Below are 21,327 nucleotides of genomic sequence, written 5' to 3'. Positions count from 1 at the left end.
CTAGCTCAACGTATTGACAAAACAGATTTAAATATAACAGACAGAAACACTGCAATCAATGACAAAAATCAGTTATGGAAAATAAATAAATAAAAAGCACACATTTACAGCAATGACATTGTTCTATGAAAACCGATGTTTGAAATACTTGGCTTAAGTTAATGTATTAATGGTTGACTTTGTCTTTTTTGTTCGATATACCTTTTACAAAAATTCCTAATTGAAATATTACCTTTCCTCACAGACTCCTGCAGTAAGAGGAATCCACAAAAGACCTGGAAAGGTAGGATTAAATAACGTTACACACTTGTTTTTATGTTTTCTTACTTTCTTGCACTGGAATAAAAAAGCGAAAAGTTGTAATGAAATGTCTTTTCACGTTTCCTGATTTTCCTGATTTCCAGATTGTCGTACACGAACAAGCTCAGTTTGGAGGTGAAGCGATGGAGTTCTTCTGTGATGTGGAAGATGCCACCACGATGAAGCTGTCCTCTGTCATCTCAGTCAGAGTCATCAGAGGATGGTAAGGGTCTCCTTGTTAAAGTTATTATGAGAAAATGATTTTCTGTTTGTAACCGTGAAAGTGTCACTGATGAGTATCGTATCTTAAATAGTTAAAGTTTGATGTTTGCTTCAGCTTGTTTTCAGAAGAGGTTGTCGTTTGTTCTCCAATCCAGTCCATGTTTTCTCTATGTTCCCATAAACATATACAGTATCTCCTGGAGCCTCCACAGCAGTGATGTAGCAGATGAACCGTCCCTTCATCTATTCACATGGTAACATTAATAAGTTTCTCTCCTCATCTCTCTTCAGCTGGCTTCTCTATGAGAAACCCGGCTTCAAGGGCCGTGTCATAGCGCTTGAGGAAGGGCCATCAGAGCAGATAGTGAACATATGGGCGGATCAGGACACTCCAACAACACTGGACCAGAATGGGCAACCTGTTCCAACTGCACCCATGGTCATAGGTTCTCTCCGACTGGCAGTGAGAGTAAGTTACCTGGTTCATTTGTCTTGTTCCCTGATACTGCATCCATGTTGTTTGTGTTACTGTTTGTCCTGTAGGGTTGTGTATCCTTGAAGTTTTAGCTCAATATTTTAAAAATTGGAGGAAGTGGAAACAAGTTGTTCATCTTTTTTTATAAAATCTATGATATCAATCAAATATTGATAAAGCACATTTCACATTTGCTCAGTTTCATGCTCTTCTTAAATTAGTCTTTGATTACACAGATTCTGAATTCATTTGTCCAGTTTAGATTGTATTACATGTTGGTGGAGCTCCTATATTTAGACATTTAGAAAAGATAAGTTTCTTATGTATTGCTATGCAAGTTTACAACATTTGCCCATCCTTATTTGTTCTTTTTCTAATTAAAGACTTTCTCAAACGGTTAAATATTTACTTTCTGTTGTGCAGGACTACAGCATGGCCCGGATCGACCTGTTTACAGAGGTTGATGGGAGGGGGAGGATGGCATCTTACTGTGATGAGGCTGTAGAGATCGGCTCCTATGCGATGCCTCAGACCACTGGCTCCATCAAGGTCCATTCTGGAGTGTAAGTTCAGCTGTGCACTTTTTATCCCTTTTTATTTGGTGAAATGCGACATAACCGGTGAGACATGATGAAATAGACCTGATTACAGGGTGATGGAATTAACATGACGGATAAAATATTGGATAAAATATAAACTGCTATAGCAACAGGAAAAAACACCAAAGATAAAAGGAAAGGAAATGTACTAGATTTGTTTGTGCGCACACAGGTTTAGGACTTAGTAAGAACTGAAACCTGAAATTAATACTTAAATGTCCAGGAAAGGAAGACATAATAACAATAACAATAACAACAACAGATACAAACCAAACAAACAAAACAGGGGAATTAAGTTTTCTGTTCTTCCCTATTTTTTAATTTTTTACCTCTGCCAGAAAGTTAAAGTTTAAAGTATAAAAGAGACAATGAAAAGAAAAGGAAAAAAAGGGGGTTTGAGTATATATTATTATGATAAGGTTTGGTATACTAGTGGGAATAGAGGATGGAAAGGATGGAGTAGTAGAAGTATATATTAAGAATGTATCAAATTACTTTCTATAATATTAAAAAGGTAGATATTTAAGCATTTGTTAATTATATATTTAATATTATTTAAGAACATAATAGGTATAAATAGGAGAAAAGCTATGTCTCTCATTTATAGTAACAGGGAACATATGTAACTGATGGTGTTGCATAATGGGAACATCCCATACATAGTACTATATATCTGATGCCCAATAAGTGGCCAAGTTTGCATCAAAAAAAGGTCACAATGATGTAATTTTCCAGTGTTCTGCAGGGGAAGGGTCTGTGTGTGTGCAGCATCTGTTTTGTGTCTGTGAAGGAATGCAGGCCGCAGGGCTTGTGCTGCTGATAACTGATGGTTAGCATGTCAACTGGCTCATGGCTTGTAGAGAGTGAAAGTTATGTTTTTAGTCCCTTCACTCTGTAAAAGGATCAGAAAAAACTGTGAAGAAAAAAGGTCACGAAAGGTTCATTACACTCCATATGTTCACCCTCTCACCTTTACTCTCCTTTTTTCCCCTCTGTAGCTGGCTGGTGTATACCGATCCAGGCTTTGGAGGTTTTGTAGGAGTGCTGGAGGTGGGCGAGTACCCCTGCCCACAGGGCTGGGGTTTCGCCGAGCCCTTCATCGGCTCGCTCAGACCCCTCCGAATGGTACAGCACATGAAGCATGCATTGTTTCTTGTATAATGTCATCTTGTTGCTTGTCTTTTAGTTAATAATCTGTGTCTCTTCATTCCAGGGAGCAATAAGGGTGGAGCATCCGCATGCTGTCAAGGTTCGTTTTGCATTATAACAACTCCTGTATCTATGAATATCTGCGGTGAATGTAAACTACACCAAGCTTCCTCTTTTTCTCTGTCACCATCTCTTCTTATCTCTCTCCTTCTTATAAAAGTAGTAGCCAACTACATAGATAAGATTTTGTTTGGATATCTCCACATGGCAAACTCTTCCCGTTAATTCCTTAAGTACTACCCCTTAGCACAGGGTCCTAGTTTAGTTTAGTTCAGACCTGGTATAATTATTATCCGTCTTAATCACAAATAGACAGTGTTGAGCTCGTCTGTTTTGCAAATAGTATTAAAATGTGTCCTGAATGTGTCTCCTGTAAAACTTGTGATTGGATCTCACTTCCCTGTGCTATATGCAAATAATTACGTATATGTTTTGTGTTGCAAAGACCAAATTATCTTGTTTTCATACAGTCGGACTTTAGAGATGTCTCCAATGTTTCAATGTAGATTCATTATAAAACTGTAGCAGGTCAGAAGACCTCAGCTGAGAAATGGGCCCAAAACAAATACATGGGGTTAGGGTTATGATGACAACTCATCTTCTTCTTCCTCCCTGCTCCAGGCTTTAGTTTTTGAGAAACCCAACTTTGATGGAAAGTGCATAGAAGTGGAAGGTGATGTGTACAATTTGCAAGAAGCAGAAGAGGAGGAATCAGACAAACCCGATGAGAATAAGAAAACATTGCCTTCAGTGGGCTCTGTAAAGATACTCGGTGGCCTGTGAGTAAATCCACCTCTGTGTGTGTGCTTTATTACATTATTAATTCATGTTTAATCATGAATATGTGATGATATTGCTTTGTTTTGTCCTTGCAGCTGGGTGGGCTATTTGGAGGCCGACTTCGAGGGTCAGCAGTACATCCTTGAGGAGGGGGAATATCCTCACTTCAGTGACTGGGGAGGATCTGAGGACGGGATCCAGTCCCTTCGGCCTGCTTGCAAAGTAAAATCTGTTTGTTTATTTCCATATTTCCATAAGTTTCTTCTGCTGATACGACAAGAACTTGAGTTATATAAAACCAAATGTCCTGTATGGAAGAGTTTAATCCTGCACAGTGAGAAGTTTTGAATAAGAGGACTGACTTTTCACTTACTAATTGTTTCTACATGTGACTTGTTTCTTCCGAAGGATTTCCAGTCTCCACATGTTAAACTCTTTAGCGAGCCGAACTTTGATCAGCTGGGGCTCCATGCCGACCTACTGGGTCCCATCCTCAACATGGTGGACATCAGCCATGGAATAAGGACCCAGTCCGTCGACGTCATGGGTGGAGTGTAAGTCCAAAGAAAAAAGAAAAACAATAACAAGGTTAAAATTCATTAGAAAGGGAGTGTCCTGGTTGCTGAATAATTCCAGTGAATGCCGCCTAACAGCCACGGCCGTGCCTGGTTTGAATCCAGCTGGGAATCACACCCATTCTCTCCCTCTTGCTTCCTGCTTACCACTCCACGGCTGACTTCAAATAAAACAAAAACATGAAAAAACTAGAAGGGTGCTCGGAGAGTGCATACCTCAGTCAACGCCCTATCTCACCCTTGTAAAAAAACTGGGGGGGAAAAATCTGGATCCTGCAGAGCTGGAAAAACGCTGATGGAAACATAACCTCCTTGGCAAAGATAATTATAAATGGATAATTGTTTAATCATAACAAAGGAGGTGAACACAGCTTTACAGTTTGTGAATTTGTGTTCCTCACTTCACAGACATCACTAAGTGTTCTGTCACTTAACACACGCCTACACACATTCAGCCCTTAATAAATGATTAGTGGTTAGTGACATGAAGGTGAGGTTTGACAAAGGCTTCCATCTCTGGAAGGCAAAGATTTACAATGATGATATTTAATCAGTAAATGTCCAGTAACTATTGTAGATATACTGTACATACATATTAGAAGTTTAGGCAAAAAGAAGGATCCAATTTGACAGGTGATCTGACATGGCTGCCGTGTGGCATATAAGGACTTTGATACTGCACAGATTGTCACATTCAAAGTCAATGATTTTATCTCAAATAAAACCTTTAATATATGACACGTTATCTGTCAGTCAACTGCATGTTTGAGCGTCTGCATTCTTCACATCTTTATAGTGTTTGCTTCGCTCTGCCTCGCCTGCTGAATTGTTTTACAACCTCTTAGAGGAGTAGACTTCCTCTTCATCTAATGATTCACGGTTCAAGTCAGTGATTTAACCAGAGAATGAATCACATCACGATGGCCTGCTTTTACAACATGTGATTGTCAAGTGACAGTATTATTCATTATTTTTTGTCTAATAGAAGGGTTCTGCTGAATTAGTCACTGTGGTTTTGTGCATGTGAGGAAGTTGTGTTTTGTGTGTCGCTGGCAGATGGGTGGCATTTGAGAAGCCTGGATTCAGTGGAGAGCTCTACGTGCTGGAGAAAGGCCTGTATGCCTGCCCGGACGACTGGGGAGCCCAGAACTTCAAGATCTCATCCATACAGCCAGTCTTCAATGTAAGAAGGGATCTGTAGTGAAGCTGCAACCCTGAGTCGACTGACAGTCAATTCAAAATCAATTAAAAAGCATCAATGAGTCATTTTCAAGCAAAATCATTTAACGGTTCCAGTTTCAAAAATATTAGAATATGTTGCTTCTCATATTCTTATTATTAAAGTAAATTTACCCTTTTTTGATTTTGGACAAATAGTCGTACAAAAATATATTTTATGACATCAACTTGTATCGACTAAGCATTTAATTACAAAAACAAGCATTTCTTTGAATATGTTACACACGTTCAGGTGGTCTCACGGAGACATTAAACAGGATTATGTTTTTTTTATTGTGATGTTATTATATAGAAGTGTAATGTGTAATGTGAAGTTCAAACTTTCAAATTCATTTTAGAAAGAACTAAATATTTGTCTCCAAGAAGACTCATAGTGCAGAGCCTATGTTCCTAATTCTCTCTTCCTCTCTGCTCTGTAGGAGATGCTGATGGGATCAACAAAATACAAGGTATCATCCATCCATTCAAAGCTTTATATCAAATGGAGAAGACCACTTCTCTTCAGTCGTCCTGGTTGTGTTTGTTGTCAGGGTCACTAAAGTGTATGTTGTGGTGCTGTATGTTACAGGTGCAGCTCTACTCTGAGCCCGACTTCCAGGGAACGATGGTGGCTCTGGAGGAGAACACAGAAGCTCTGGATGACGACTTCATGCCCAGGTCCTGTAAGGTGGTGGTTGGCAGGTAATTATTAATGCTTGTTATAGTTGGCTGTAAACACCTAATGGTATAAGAGCAGACTTAATACTGTACAAGTTTTCTTGATTAATGTTTAGAAGAGACAGAATTTAAGTATATGCCTGCGGCTTGTCTGGCATGCCCCCAAACAAAGCCAAGTAAAGTGAAAGAGAGAAGAGGCGGATATTTACTTCTTGCACTCGAAGCGAGTAACCAATCAAAACAGATTGGACCAGTTGGCCAATCCGAGCAGACTGGGCTTAAACTGGAGGGGGCTCTTAAAGAGACAGTAGCTAGAAACATCCCTGTCAGACAGAGGCTGAAAAGAGGAGCTGTAGCAATGAACACTATGAGGAAAGTGATGTTTTCTGAACATTAGAGCTTGTAAACATTTTATAGTAATAACAAATTAAAATCATGAACCTGAGTATGAGCATACTCGAGCGTACAATGTGATATCGCCCTTTTTGTAAATAACCGCTGTTACCTTTCCGTCAAGTTCTGGGACTACTCACACAGAAGCTGCACAACTCATGTACATTAGTAATAGTAAGTTATAGTTTCCACTGTATTTAGGAGTGCCAAGTATTGCCTGACAATGACATGTGCCATTGAGTTAAATGGATGAAATAGTGATGTAAGAAGTCATTTCAAACATACGTAGCCTATAGCGATTTGGCAAAATGGAAGAAGATTAATGACAACCATTATGTGTGTATGTGTTTGTTTCAGCTGGGTGGCCTATGAAGGAGCCCAGTTCACAGAGAACATGTATGTGCTGGAGGAGGGAGACTATCCCAACACCCAGGCCATGGGCTTCCTGTCCTCAGATTCTACAATCCGCTCCATACACACCTCTGGACATGTGAGTACAGCATATGTCTGTATATAGAAAAGAATATGAAAATGTATATTTGTGCCATTTGGATTTGGATATGAGAATATCAGTGAGTTAAACCCTCTCCTGTCTCCAGGCGCCGTCTCTGCCCTCCATCATCATGTTCAGTAAGGTCGGCTGCAGAGGTCGCAGGGTGGGGTTATGTAATGGAATTGTGAATCTGCTGCAGGCGGGCCTGGACACACGCATACGCTCCCTGGTGGTGGAGGGAGGAATGTAGGTCTCCCTTTTTAAATTTCTACTGATAAATTTACGTTAACCTTAAAGGTGCCATTTAATCCTAACGCAAATTATATGGAAAAAGAAACATTTTATCTTATCTTGGTTGAAACATAATAAAATAGCAAACAATACAATACATTTTTTTAACTACTTTGAACCGCTTATTAAATGTGTTTTTTCTATAAATTAAACTCTTCGGTACTTTAAATGTATGTAGAAAAACTTGTCATTGATTTTAACCCAAGCACTTAAACCAAAGTCTTAGCTACTGATGTTTTGAGAAAAAAGAGGCAAAGGGTCTGTGTTAGGGTTAGGGTTAGGGTTAAAACTGCTTCAAAAGTTTTGACAATGAAATTCCCAAAAATGGTGTTAGCTCAGTTTTGGACATGTTCATGTTGAGAGAACTTAAGATGTCAAAAATGTGAGGAGCCCACTGAGTGTAAAAATGACAGCTGTAAATCATGGAGCTCAGTTTGGAATGTACACAGACTGTTATTTTGTATTTATTTTTATTTGTACATTATCCTGGATTTTCATACAGATTTATAAATCTGAACTAACATGCGTGGTTGCCTGTCTTCTCTCCAGGTGGGTGTTGTATGAAAGAAGTAACTACCGTGGTCGGCAGCTGCTTGTTCAGCCAGGGGAAGTGACTGACTTGTGCAAGTTAAGCAGCTTGCAGCAAATAGGATCCCTGCGTCCTTTACACCAGGTACACAGGGAGAGATAAGAAATGATAATACCTGTATTGTAGAACTCATATCTTACTTACGTATATTCATGAACAACATCAAATATTGAGCTTGTGCGTGTTTTCCTCCAACAGAAGCAGATGTGCTTCTGCCTGCGGAACAGGGAGACAGGATGTATAATGTCCCTGACAGGAACTTTGGATGACATTAAGCTGATGAGGGTTCAGGCTGTGGAGGAGACGGGAGGAGTCGAGCAGGTCTGGCTCTATCGGGACGGTCACCTCAGTTGCAAGGTACTGAGCTACATCAACAACACACAAACCTGCAAAAACACCGGTCAGGGTCACCTTGAGGGAATCTAGTTGTCTTATTACTCTCACATTTGTGCCGCTAGCATCTAAATCTACTCTATGACCAGAGAAGTGAACAGGAGCACTTTAACATAGCTCTGCAGAATGCAAACAATTCACATCCAAATTCTCCAAACATCCAAACAGCTGTAGAGTTGCCTGAAGAGTTGAATATCCCACCCCCCCCCCTCTCACCACAGTGACAAGCTCAGTCATAAGATGTGTGCTGAGCAATAGCCAAAGAATAAGTGGTGCTCGCACACGCAACAACAAGGAAGAGAACTTTCACCTACTTTCCCCCAACAGACACGTCTGATTGTGTTCAGAGGAAAAACACAACCTGACCCACAAGTACTGAATAACAAACCCCACGTCTCTGTAGTGGAATCTTGTCGACATATGCAACATCCAAAACAGGAAATCACTTATATTCCCTACAGACCTCATTCCATTGGCTACCTCCACTACATTGGTTCTGTTTTCAGTCAAGTTTGACGTCTTTTAGTAGGATGTATTAATTAAACTGATTTAATGCAAGTTTGTAGTGATGCAATAGGATTGAGCACTTTAATGTAGTATTTTTCTATATATAATCAACATTTTAACAGATGAATTTTTTACACAGAATCATGTACATTTATCTTGCATTGCCATCTATTACTATCCCTGTGTATTTTGATGGAGGTTTAAAATGTTTTCTACAATGAAACATCACACTAAGGGGATGGTTGTCAGGGTGAGCAGAATGGCAGGCCTGAACCCAAAAGCACGACAATGAAGCAGTCCTGGATTTAAGCAAAGTTCTTGGTTTAATAACAAATCAGGGGTCAGAAGCCAGGCAGTCAGTCAGGTAACAAACAAATCCGACAAGGAGCAGGCAAAAGGGAATCCAGGGATGAGAAGGCAGGTCAAGGTGAAGATCAGGCAAAACACGGATAAGCTGGAAAGCTAGTTAGAAACACACTAAATGATCTGGCAGGGAACAAAGGAAACAGGCAGGTAGATAAACTGGGGGACTAATGATTTGATGGAAGGCAGGTGCTACTGTGGGTGGGGCCGGTAATGGGATCTGTGACATGAGGAAGTGCAGAGCAGAGGGGAGTGGCTGAGTTCTGAAATGACAAATGGATTAGTATATACAAAACTATGATAAGACAAATAAAAATGTTAATAGGAGGGTGAATTCGTGACAATGGTGGTATCTCAAGCTTTCACCACGCACTCGCTCTGTAATTTAGAGTTTGTGTTTTGCACCTAGAAAAATAGAAGAAAAAATTAGCTTAAGACTTTTTTCTTTGTGAAAATAATTATTGAAAATCATAGTCATCAGTAATATTGCTGTATTGTTAAGAATGTCCTGAAAATGTTCATGCCTACTCTAACACACAATGAAGTAATTTCACCTTATTTTATATATACATAATTCAATTTAATAATAATAATAGTAGTAGTCATAATAAAAATAATAGACTATTTATGTAGTTTAGTCAAATAAAGCAAAAAGTAACAAGTTAAATGCCATTTTGTAAAACACGATATCAACTGTGCAACATTTACACTTAAACTTACTATAGAAGTAATTTCAGAATATCTTAATAGTGCCAAAGACAGTAAATTAAATAGTAGTGTTAGATTATGTTCAGCTTCCCCTTTCAGTAAAGTGACTGACTCAAGATTAAGAGTTTGAACGATTTATTAAACTTCAGACAAACACAAATAATGACATCACATGGATTTGCTGTTAGAATCCAACAACTGGTGTAAGAGCCCGAGCAGCTGTAGCTCCCACTGACTCTGCCTGCTGCTCCTGCCACGCTTTCTGCACCTGATATGCAACTAACTGGTTATTTACCACCGACACCATAAAACCAGGGACCATTTCATCACTTGTAGATTATGTTAAGGGTCTATTTGCTGTGATATCATAACTGGTTAAACCAGCTCTCTAATGTATCTCCCCCCTCCCTCCCTGCAGCTGGTCGAGGACTGCTTCCTGGAGACCTCAGGCAGTTTGTTGATGGCAGGGACTCGGCTTTGTGTTTCCCCGGAGCGCAACAAGGACAACCAGCTGTGGAACATCACACCCGACGGCTTGGTGCGCTTCCACCTCAAACCTGAACTGGTCATGGAGGTCAAAGGTCAGAGAGCTTTGTCTTTACTGACCCACCCATCATCGTTGACCAAATTTTTATGGAATACATTAAAATTATTATTACTTTTGGGCACAGTTTCTTTGTCTAAGACACAGTCCTCATCCAGCAGCTCCATCTGCTGGTGTGTTGGGGAGGTGCATTAGTCAAAATTGCTGGTTGCAAAGTGCAGTCACTGCAGTGTCTTTCCTTACTGGACAGATAGTTTCTGCATTAACCAGTTTGTTCAGAGAGTTTAATGGTTTGGATTTTATTACATCTGTTTTCCATAATTACCAACTTGTTTTTTGTAGTTAGGCCCAAATAGACAGAATTTTATATAACCTTTCTTTCATGTTTCATCATGTAAAACATGTGTTTTACCGTCTTGGTTTCAGGTGGTCAACAATATGACAAGAACCAGTTGATCCTCAACACGTTTGATGAGAGAAGGCTGAGCCAAAGATGGACCTTGGAGATGCTGTGAGAAGAGAGGCTCTGTGCTGCAGCTGCATCACAGGGGAACTGAGCCGTGTGATGCAGCTGCAGGGTGGGACCTCCTCGTATTGAGGAGTGCAACCTTTGACTGGACCAATGTTCTGATATTATTAACTTTGAAAAGACAACATGCACTTATGAAGCAGCGGATGAAATAGTTTCCTCTTTTATAAGAATTAATGTGTAAATAAAACGTTGCTCATTTTTGGCCTCTTGATTTTAAACACTGTACAATAACCAAAGACTCCATCATGGCCTCTGTGATTGAACTGCATGGAGTGAAAACTCAGCCCTGTTCCAATGCTGCAAACCTGTCTTTACTCCACTGTACCTTTCTACTGCATGGTTTCTCTGGTCTTATCGCGGACAAACCTGAATGTATGCTTCACACTGATGGCTGCGATATGAAGCCGACGTGCGCTACGCTCCAATGATGTCTTCTTTTTGTAATAACTGTGGATCAAAGAAGATCTATTGTAAAGTTTAGATATATTTTTATGATTTCATAGGTTTTACTCTTTTTAAACAAACTGTTCTTTACTTCTTTAGGTTGTACATAAGCATCAAGTGTATAGATTAGTTTAAATGTCAAAGCAGGACTGCAACGATGATGCTGCCCAGTGTTCATTGTAAATATGTGAATGTAAAAGAGGAAACTGTTACACATGAAATAAAAGTTTCTCTATGCTCCAACCTTTTTGAAACATGTTTTTCTTTAGCTTTTAAAAACCTTCTGCTACAGAAGAGTATTCTTTTCCCTTGAAAAAAGAAATCTGAATTAACGACTCAACTCCTGAGGTGTCTGCGAAAAGCCGACAAACTTGAACAATGCCATATACAGCTCTAGAAAAAATTAGGAGACAGCTCTAAGATTGTTTATACCGTTTATAGTTACATGGTCAAATAAAGTAAATTGCTCTATTCTTTAAACTACTGACCAATCGTCAAGTGAATGCACTCACGTTCCGTATGTTGCTGTGAACCTAGTTTGTTAAATATCTTGAGTTGTACAGTCCAGTTGTATATTTGCTCCTGTGTACATTGGCACCATGACTTGCTTGTGTTGCCTTGTCTAGTTTCTGATGTGCACATGTACAACTCCTGTAGAGACCATGACCTGGACGTCTGAGAATCGACGTACAAATACATGTTCGTGAGCACAGAACATTTTGACAACCAGGCAGTAACACAGGCAGCGGCATGAGAGGAAGAAAGAAACACCTGCAAGCAGCCTGCGGAGGGCGCCAGTGCTCTCAGATTTGATTCCTGCTGGTGTGAATCGACAGGCGTTCCTAATAAAGTGCTCAGACAGTAATCATACACAGTAAAGCTACAACATCCACAAGGGAACAGCAATAACTGTAGTGACCATGTTTACTGTTTATATACAGTATGTACGTTTGCAGCTGGGGATGCGACAACCCAGGATCTGAAGATTTTTTCCATTCACTGATATCATTTGTTTCATAGTCATTCAGAGGAGAGTATAGTGTCCAAGAGTCATGGCTATGAGTCATCCCCCTCGTTTATGACCTGGACTACAGTTTTTCCTCGGGCGTGACCCTTCTCCATCTTCTCCAGGGCCTGGGGCACCTGGGAAAATCGGAACGTCTCCTCCACCACAGGTCGGATCTGAGAGAGAGAGAGAGAGAGAGAGAGAGAGGAATGCTGAGTAAACAGGTTTTTATTTTCAATATCCTCAGATTATGTTAATTAGCTGTAGGCTTTTATAGCAGAATGTGAATTTACCATCAGGCCAAATTTCCCACAATGATTGGAAAGTTTGTGTTAACAGACTAAAGTCAATTCGGATTTCAAATGTTCATTGTTCTTCCCACCAACTTTTTTCTAGGTGATGTTCTCTATCTCAAACAAAGTGTTCAGATAAGGAGGGAGTCGCCAAAATAGAGGTCAAGAAACTGTACTGCATCATATTGCACAGTGTAAGGAAAATTCAATTAGGTGAGATGTAGAATTCATCAATAATTTCTAATAATCACAGAGACATAGCCTTTTTTATTGAAAATTCTGCTGTTTTAAATTCATCAGCAGTCCATCGGCAGTGAGAGAATAAACCCAGTACCTGTCCTGCATCCACCATTTCCCTAATATCATCCAGTGCAGGGCCACTTGGTGCAAAGAATCCCCACCTGTAGTGAACTCCTTTAACAAGGTGCTGCGAGAACATGTAAAAACAGAAAAAAGCAGGGAATTAAAAAAAACGGAATTACAATGTTTTTCACTGCAAGAACTTTAATATTGAGGATGTTAACTTGACAGTGTATGATCGGTTCTGAAAAACAGTCTCGGTCACATAGCTAAACAAGAAATCAAGCTACAGCCTTATTTCAGATGACCAGTAGCTTCTAACCAGCAAATGTTAGAAACCTCTACACAGATATTGTCATGTAACTGACTCTTCTCTTCAATTCACATCTTCCAGGATGCACACAGACACCAAGTGTGTTCTCTACAGCCTGTACGTAAAATTATTCGTAAGCAGAGACATTCAAACAGTCCCATGTGTGTCAGGTGCATGAGGGTGGAGACACACGCCCTTTTCCTTTAAGCCTTTAACAGCTGGGTAGGATTCATTGCAACTCCCCAACTCCCAGAAAAAGGGACTTGACTCAGTCTTTTGTTAAGTTTGACCTTTTGTGTGTGTGTGTGTGTGTGTGTGTGTGTGTGTGTGTGTGTGTGTGTGTGTGTGTGTGTGTGTGTGTGTGTGTGTGTGTGTGTGTAGGGATTACAAAGGAGTTACCTAACATGTTTCCTTCAGGCCTATGTAGAAATGAGGACAGTGTGATAACCAACCACCTGTGGGCACTCTAGTTTTCTTTCACTAACCGTACAGTGTGTTTTTGTGCGCAGACATGACGTGATGATACAACATTTTTGGCTTCCTGTTTGGTAAAACCCACAGAACCTCTCCTAATCTTTTTACTCAGAGAACCTCCAAACAATAACTCGTCACTTCTGCCAGAAAACCCCAGTTATCAACACTGAAACGATGGAGCGACAGGAAAGATACACGTCCGCTGCATCAGTCTGAATGATCTCTCTCATTGTGGTTCTCTATGGATGGTTTGTGACCTTGTTTAAAACACAAATTAATCAGCTAAGCCCTTCACACATCAATTCAGGGAGTTGAAATGAATTTGAGCAGGAGGCATGTGGGCCACGTGGCTGCTGATGCCATTTGCATGGAAACAGGAAACAAAATGAACAGTTCTATGGCGCCGCTAAAGCCTCACAGTACATGACACACTATCCTATCTGGTTCCACTTTGTGAGGGAGAACAGGTTAAGGGCTGGAAAGTTTCTGTACTGAAAGTGAAGTGGAGAAATGGAGAGCCCACACAGGAGTAAAACTCCATGCAGGCAGAGTTAGAGAAGAAGCGTCTCTGAGACTGTCTCATTATAATCCCCCCACTCTTATTTGTTAAGTGTTCATGAGGAATTTAAATCCAGCCATACTCCAGCAATCCAACTAGCAGGGTATACGATAACTCACGTGAGCAGTAAAATTAGTCCACAGCACGACCAATTTGCGAGAACCCCCTTAAATTCTATAACGTAGAACATATCAATATGTGTGTATGATGTGTCTGGGATGGTGGTAACATATTCATGTCTGATGAACACATACAGTGCCCTGCCTTGACTGACAATGTTTTTAAAAAGAAAAAGCCAAAAAAACTGCAACACTCCTATTAGAATGTAGTTATGTGTTTTGACTGTTATTGGCTGAATATGAGTGAGCTTTAAGAGGAAAGTTCAATAGAAGAAGTTTGCCTCAGTACTTCCACCACACTTTGTTTCAGGTGGAAATGTATGAGGACACAGTTTCCTTGTTACTTTGAAAATGTTCAGATCTGTTCTTAAGATCTTCTGTATGATTATATGTTGGTATTATTGGTATTATACAGCTATAATGGCAATTATTATATCCAATAGGACCTCAATTTAAAAAGGAGACATGTTTGGCTTAAGGTGAAACAAGCAAGAAGGAAGCAGAGGTGTTCAGTTTTCTTCTGTAAAACTTTACCTCTAAAAACAACAATGAGACATATTTTAGTCAGTTTACCTCAACAACCGTGTGGTTAAGACTTCAGGGGAAAAAAGGAGTGACAGTCACAGCTGTGACACACAGACACACACCACAGACACACTGCAAGCTCTTCACCACAGTCGTCACAGCGATGGCATGACAGGATACAACAAGCAGGCAGGCGTGTGTGTGTGTGTGTGTGTGTGTGTGTGTGTGTGTGTGTGTGTGTGTGTGTGTGTGTGTGTGTGTGTGTGTGGGTGTGTGTGTGTGGGTGTGTGTGTGTGTGTGTTTGTGTGTGTGTGTGTGTGTGTGTGAGAGAGATAATGGATAATGTTATATATTGTCCTGATTTGTCCTGACATGTACCTGAATGAATGAAGAAAGATGAGTATGACGTAGAATGCTTACGCTATAAACACGCTGTAACCATAGCAACTGGAAAGATATAATTGTAACTGTGACATGGGTGGTGAAAACGTTCCCCTCACTTAAGAAAGAAAACGACTGGGGGCTTTTTTACACACGTTCACCTCAGTGCAGGTATTTTCAAAGGATTTTTTATTTTAAATCTATATTTCTTTCCAGGATGTGTCAGGCAGGTTAACTGAGCAGCATAAAGAGGAAATCCCGAGAAGCACGTTCATCATTTCAACTCCAGCTCTGCACTTTACGGTGAGTATTTCATTCAACGTTAAACATGTAGAGTAATGACCCAAACTGCCTCGGTGCATGCCATGGTTACCTTGAGGGCCTTGGTTGCCACGGTAGCAGCAGTCTGCATCATGCCATCAGCGATGCCCAGCATGTCCGTGTTCTGGAGGAACGGAGTCACGAGTGTGACATACTTGGCGCCGCACCAGGGCTTAAGCAGATCCAACGCCCAACGCTCCGTGTCCCCACCGACATTATCCAGGATCAGGTTGAATCTGGAGGTGAAGAGGGGGGGAAGAGGGGGGGTGAAAACAACAGACGACACAAGCGACGAAATAAAGTAAATGAGGAGGAGATGTAGGTGAGGAACGATGAGGACACTTGAAAAGACCTGAAGAGAGAGAGATACACTCTGAATGTGATTAAGTTCATTAGAAAATTAAAGGGCTCAGGTTTCCCACACTAAAGAGCCTACTACAGCTTGGGAGACAGGGTTGCCGTGATGACAGGGGCAAGCTAGTATAGACACCAACTCCAATTAAATACCAACATGAATGAAAAGAAAAACCTGTAGACATGTTTGTGTGTGATTCTCTCACTTCTCCAGTTCACTGAGTGGCCCCTCGACAGGTCCAGCTGTGTAGTCCACCACGTGGTCCGCCCCCAGCCCCCTTACAAGCCGCTCGGCATCCTGGGAGCAGGTAACAGTCACATGGGCCCCCCACGCCTTCAGCATCTGGACACACAACGACAGTCCTATCATCCAATATGAGCATATTAATGTAATTTGTGTCATTTATGTTGTAAGAAGACAGCACATGTACAGCATATTTGGGTTACTGTAGGCGGCTGAATGTTCCCCAGTGTTTGAGAAGCACAGGGAATATATCAAATGTTACATCTGTGTAATGTAAGTCACAGAGAGAGGTGACCTGAATGACCCTCCACCGAGGAGACCATGTTTTCATTTGTTTCTTTTTCCAAATTTTGGTGCAGATTTGGATCAGAGGGCAGATAAGTGAGGGGTTTTTTAACCATTTTTCTTGATTTCTCAGAGAATAATTCCCTAGCCACACTTTCCATTTTCTTCCTAGGGGATCCCTTAGTGTCCCCAGGTCAGATGGGATATGTGGTCCCTCCAGCGAGTTCTTGGTTTTCCCCAGGATCTCCTCCTCCTGCCTCGTAAACCTCCAAAGGAAGGCGACCTGACTTGATGCCAGAACCACGTCAACTGTCCCTGGATCAGGCATTTTAGGGGACTGATATTTATGAGTGTGTATAATTTGGTGCAGATCCAAATAAAAATCCATATCTGGTTAATTTATAGTTTCATTAGGGAACTGTTTTTCTGGGGGAATGTGCTCTCTGAGTTTTCATGCTGCTCTCACTGAGAATGGGTGAACATATTCAGTTTCGAATGTAAAGCGGGTCACTTTAGCCTGATGCACCTACAAAAACATAACATGAATGCTGCTCGGCCTTCATCATCCACCTCTTCATCCATACCTGTATAGCAAAGGTTCCCACGCCCCCGGATCCTCCGAGGATCAAGATCCTGTGGGTAAGAGGAGAAGCAGACGTGTTGAATAAAAAACTGTTTCGACAATGTTTTTTCAAATGATGGATGCGCAGACTCTCCCTCATTAGGATTCATGTCAGATGTAGTAGCATGTCAGGTCCGTGGGGGTGTGAGGGAGTGTTTGAGCCGCTGCCAGAGAAGCAGAGAACATCACCCGGAGGCTCATTACAGAGAGGGCCAACAAGGGCTAAGCTGAGACGGAGCGATGAGTGAAATAATCGACTAGATCAAAGACAAGGAGCCTCTCTGGGGTGGAGAGGGATTAACAACAAGTGGAATGTGTGTGTGTGTGTGTGTGTGTGTGTGTGTGTGTGTGTGTGTGTGTGTGTGTGTGTGTGTGTGTGTGTGTGTGTGTGTGTGTGTGTGTGTGTGTGTGTGTGTGTGTGTGTGTGTGTGTGTGTGTGTGTGTAGCAGTGTGTCAGCATTTATCCCTCACCGCTTCTTGGCACAGTTGTCCTTACTGAGACCACCGGTGTTGACCAGTGCTGACCAGGCGGTGGTTGCCACATATGGAATGGCTGCTGCCTCTGGGTGGCTCAGGGACTTTGGTTTGTGGGACACCTGCGCACAACACACATTTATCAGAATGGCATTTATTATAAGATCAGCACCTTTCCAAAATAACCCCTGCGTCAGCTATAGCTCATCTGGACATACTTAATAAGTTGTTGGGCACGTTGCAGGTCAGGTCTTTTAATTTTAGAAAGAAAAAACAAGTGTGTCACTGAGACAAGCCACAATCGACAAGGAGGAAACTGAAAACATTGAACTGATCATTTACTTCCACACGTACACGAGCAAAACTATGACACTTACTGGAAAATTCACAGGAAAAGTAACAAGTGTTTATATAACTTCTACTTAACATACCTGCAAGTACAATAATTTATCTGAATGTGAACTTTTTAGGAGTATTTATTGTCATTTTTGGTAGGAATATATATAAGTTTATAGAAAATTGTATATTTTTGGGAAATTGTATTGGAATTTTAATATATTTATAGGGATTTTTCTTTTTTGTGAATTCCCTTTTTGTCTTTATGTATCAATGCCAGCTGGACTGCTGAAAACAATCTAATACTCTATACAATGACAATAAATGGCATCCATCCACCCAGTATGAGTCCATGATCAGAACAATACCTCATTGGCACTTAGCACCACAAACTCAGCCAAGCTGCCCTGTTTCCAAGGTGGGATCGCAGCCCAAACCTGGAGGAGACACACAACAATAAAAAACTCATTTACCAAACATAGAACGATGATGATATAAAGTAATATATTACATTTTCTTCATCACAGTATGAGTCACTCATTCATTCAGCAGACATGTGGTGAGAGAAGCACAATACGATGACAGGAAGTGCTAAAACAGGTCTATTTAAAACCCCAGTTTACCTTCACACTAAAAGTGTGACTGTAAATTATAGTCATTTAAATATATTATCAATTTAAATCATATCTGAGATGGAAACTTGGTCTAAATCACTGATATAAAAGTGACTAATAATGGTATTAGTGATAGGTGAATAATAATGATAGTTATGGAAATAATTACAAAGGAACTGTGAGGTGACAGGAAAGCTGAGGAGGATTTATTATAAATGGATATGAGTAATAACAATAACAATGACAATAATAACTTTATGTGCATAGCACTTTCCAATAAAGTATAGAAGATCAGTAAATCTGCTTCTTGTTTGTTCATTGTTAATATTTCATAATTAAATTACTTAAGCCCTTCACGTTGATGCACGGTTATTATCTAAGATCAGTTTCTGTTTCTCAGCCAAGTGAAGCTGTAACGAAACGCACTGTGGCCACGTGGTGGTGATGGTGATGCAGGATCTACTGAAGTCTGTAAATAATCTTCAGACAATTTTTTCACAAACTATAATATGAAAGAATCATCTCAGAACCAACCTACATCCTCCACTGTTGAAATGAGTGAATATTTTTGTGTGTAAATCTTGTCGATGAACAAGCGATGGATGATTCTACTCTCATTTTATTTTGTCTTGTCTTTTGTTATCGTCCCTCAGTGAGTGGTAACTGAGGCTGGGTCTCTCCTGTCTGCGGTTTGCTTCACTGTACCTCGTCCCTTTCACTGAAGTACTTCACATCCAAGCCACACTCCATGATGACCCCCGACACGTCCCTCCCCAGGGTGAGAGGGAACTCATCGCCCGACTGCTTGATATTCAGAGGGTCCCTCTTCATCGAGAGTGTAGCGGCACCATAGCCCCCTGAGAGGGAAAGAGTTAGTAATTAGAGCTTATACAGTACAGTTAAAGATGAGAAAAGGGAAGGCGGTTATAGGAGATTATTTGCCGTTTCAAAAAATAAATATTCATTAACTAAAATTGGTAATTAATTAATTGTTTGATCTATTCAATTTTAGATAATAGTGAAAAGTAACCATTTATACTTGCTTAAGCTATAGGTGTTGTTTTAAGTTAAGTTTTTGAACCTTCCTTTCACAAATTTGTGGCCCTACCTTTTTTTGTTGTTTTCTTAGTACATTTAATTTCACATTGTAAACTTGTGCTAAGTTTGAGTTGAAGGCACAAGGCTGCATTACCAACCGGGCAAGTGGGACTCAGACTACCAGGAGCCGCAATGGTTTCAGTTTCACAAAAAAAAAGGATTTTGGGTAATTTGATTCATCAAACAGTTTTTTCTTAAAGTGGATATTATAAACAAATTACATAAAGACAGGTCCAACTGAATCAAAGATGAATAAAGGTGTTTAGGACCTTTAGTTAGACATGAGATATGATCTTGAATCAATAAGGTTGTTTACATGTTCATTGTCTTAGCGTGGAAAGTTTTTTTGTGCTTATTTCAAATCTCATTTTAACATGTGGTGTCTAATATGCGAGAGTATGTTGTGGGGGTGGGATCATTTCAGATTTAAGTTGTCATACTCATGTTAGTCACTAATTGTTTGTACCAAACATGAAATGAATGTAGGAACAAAATAACACCCACGTGTGAAACTTGCATTTTCACGAAACAACCTCAAAAACTTTCACTGCTGCTGGCCCACTCTCTCCTCCCACACACTCTTGCACTATTTCCTCGAAGATCACGTTGTGGTGTAACGAGCCCTGGCTGTGTGGGAGAGGATGATGAAGTCCTATGAACTTTTTCAAATAAACTGCAAACCCCCAGAAACAACAGTCTAAAGGCCTTGTACTGAGTAGGAGTCAGAGGGAAAAAAAGACTGTAATCAAGGAGCATGTTCTTTTCTCAACCTGGATATATAGTACAATCGGGGTGGGAGATCAAACAATGTGAATAATTATCTCAATATACTTTTCATCAATAGCAATATAACAGGAGTCCAACATAAATCCATGTAATGCCAAGATAATCTAACACATAACTGTTGTAAGATTTGTAAGAATGTTTTGCTTTTGACTTTGATTTAATTTTGACATGTCATATGTGACTGCAGTCAAGCCAGCAAAACACTTTGCTCAATAAGTTCAGAGAGAGACTGATATGCCTTTGTTCAGGACCTCTCTGACTACCTACATGCTGAATATCAAACATTTTCACTGAATGGATTTGGAGATTTTTCATAGGTGGTCATGGGTTCACCCCAGCTGCAGGTGTAACCGTGACGTCACTCACCTCTCATGCTGACGTCCAGTGGGTTCAGTCCTGCCGCACACACTTTGACGATGACCTCGTTGGGGTAGTTGATGATGGGGAATCTGGCGTTTTTAGTGAACCGTAGAACATCATTTCCTCCGTATTGGTCAATGACCCAGGCTGGCATGGTGCTCCTGCGTGTGCTGGAGGAGGTGAGCGACCTGCTGAGCCCGGGAGCTGCTGGTGATCTGCCCAGACCACCACACAACCACCGCCTGCACACCAAGTGTCCCACAGAAGCCATCTTTACACTCTTCAAGGTCTGGACACTGTCGAATCAATGTGTGCGACAGTAAATCAGCGACACACGACCGAGCAGTGCAGCAAGCAGCTGAATTAAACTCTTATGAGTTCGTCATAAGCCACTTCTGCCTTCTGACTATACACATGTTCTGCTAGTGCAAACAGGTCTGAATATTCCTTCACATAGCTGTAGTTATACATCTATAACCATTTCAAAACAACGTCCTCTTCCGTAAAATGCTTCTTCTTCCACCGGCGCCTCGGTCACCGCTCAGCGCCA

General features: G+C 40.7%; 2 protein-coding genes across 2 annotated transcripts in view; one reads left to right on the top strand and one right to left on the bottom strand.

The window, feature by feature from the left end:
• crybg1a (crystallin beta-gamma domain containing 1a) overlaps window positions 1–11,556 on the top strand; it is a 42,295-nt gene extending 30,739 nt beyond the window's left edge. Inside the window, exons 6-23 of the mRNA XM_061082968.1 lie at window positions 245–283; window positions 405–523; window positions 814–991; window positions 1,421–1,560; window positions 2,595–2,721; window positions 2,810–2,845; window positions 3,427–3,584; window positions 3,681–3,807; window positions 3,994–4,139; window positions 5,217–5,343; window positions 5,819–5,848; window positions 5,968–6,080; window positions 6,807–6,939; window positions 7,049–7,188; window positions 7,783–7,906; window positions 8,021–8,179; window positions 10,212–10,374; window positions 10,764–11,556. Of these exons, the coding sequence (XP_060938951.1) occupies window positions 245–283; window positions 405–523; window positions 814–991; window positions 1,421–1,560; window positions 2,595–2,721; window positions 2,810–2,845; window positions 3,427–3,584; window positions 3,681–3,807; window positions 3,994–4,139; window positions 5,217–5,343; window positions 5,819–5,848; window positions 5,968–6,080; window positions 6,807–6,939; window positions 7,049–7,188; window positions 7,783–7,906; window positions 8,021–8,179; window positions 10,212–10,374; window positions 10,764–10,852 (2,148 nt within the window). The 3' untranslated portion in view covers window positions 10,853–11,556. The remainder of the gene's footprint in view (window positions 1–244; window positions 284–404; window positions 524–813; window positions 992–1,420; window positions 1,561–2,594; window positions 2,722–2,809; window positions 2,846–3,426; window positions 3,585–3,680; window positions 3,808–3,993; window positions 4,140–5,216; window positions 5,344–5,818; window positions 5,849–5,967; window positions 6,081–6,806; window positions 6,940–7,048; window positions 7,189–7,782; window positions 7,907–8,020; window positions 8,180–10,211; window positions 10,375–10,763) is intronic.
• A 174-nt stretch (window positions 11,557–11,730) lies between these two features.
• Window positions 11,731–21,283, bottom strand: rtn4ip1 (reticulon 4 interacting protein 1). The gene is made up of 9 exons (XM_061083079.1): window positions 20,784–21,283; window positions 19,239–19,390; window positions 18,288–18,356; window positions 17,581–17,705; window positions 17,072–17,120; window positions 16,165–16,301; window positions 15,657–15,840; window positions 12,947–13,039; window positions 11,731–12,495 (listed from the first exon to the last, which is right to left on the bottom strand). The coding sequence occupies exons 1-9, from the start codon at window positions 21,046–21,048 to the stop codon at window positions 12,370–12,372; spliced, it is 1,200 nt and encodes a 399-aa protein (XP_060939062.1). The 5' UTR covers window positions 21,049–21,283; the 3' UTR covers window positions 11,731–12,369.
• Between the last annotated feature and the right edge of the window lie 44 nt (window positions 21,284–21,327).

Source organism: Limanda limanda, chromosome 12 (assembly GCF_963576545.1).
Source record: "Limanda limanda chromosome 12, fLimLim1.1, whole genome shotgun sequence".
NCBI lineage: Eukaryota > Metazoa > Chordata > Actinopteri > Pleuronectiformes > Pleuronectidae > Limanda > Limanda limanda.
This window is presented reverse-complemented; position numbering and strand designations above follow the sequence as displayed.

Excerpts from the sequence above, each read along its gene's own strand:
- rtn4ip1 (XM_061083079.1), bottom strand. The coding sequence starts at position 21,048 with ATGGCTTCTGTGGGACACTTGGTGTGCAGGCGGTGGTTGTGTGGTGGT. Across the intron at positions 13,040-15,656 it reads TGGCAACCAAGGCCCTCAAG|CACCTTGTTAAAGGAGTTCA; the intron begins GTAACCATGGCA and ends ATGTTCTCGCAG. Across the intron at positions 12,496-12,946 it reads AAATGGTGGATGCAGGACAG|ATCCGACCTGTGGTGGAGGA; the intron begins GTACTGGGTTTA and ends TCTCTCTCTCAG.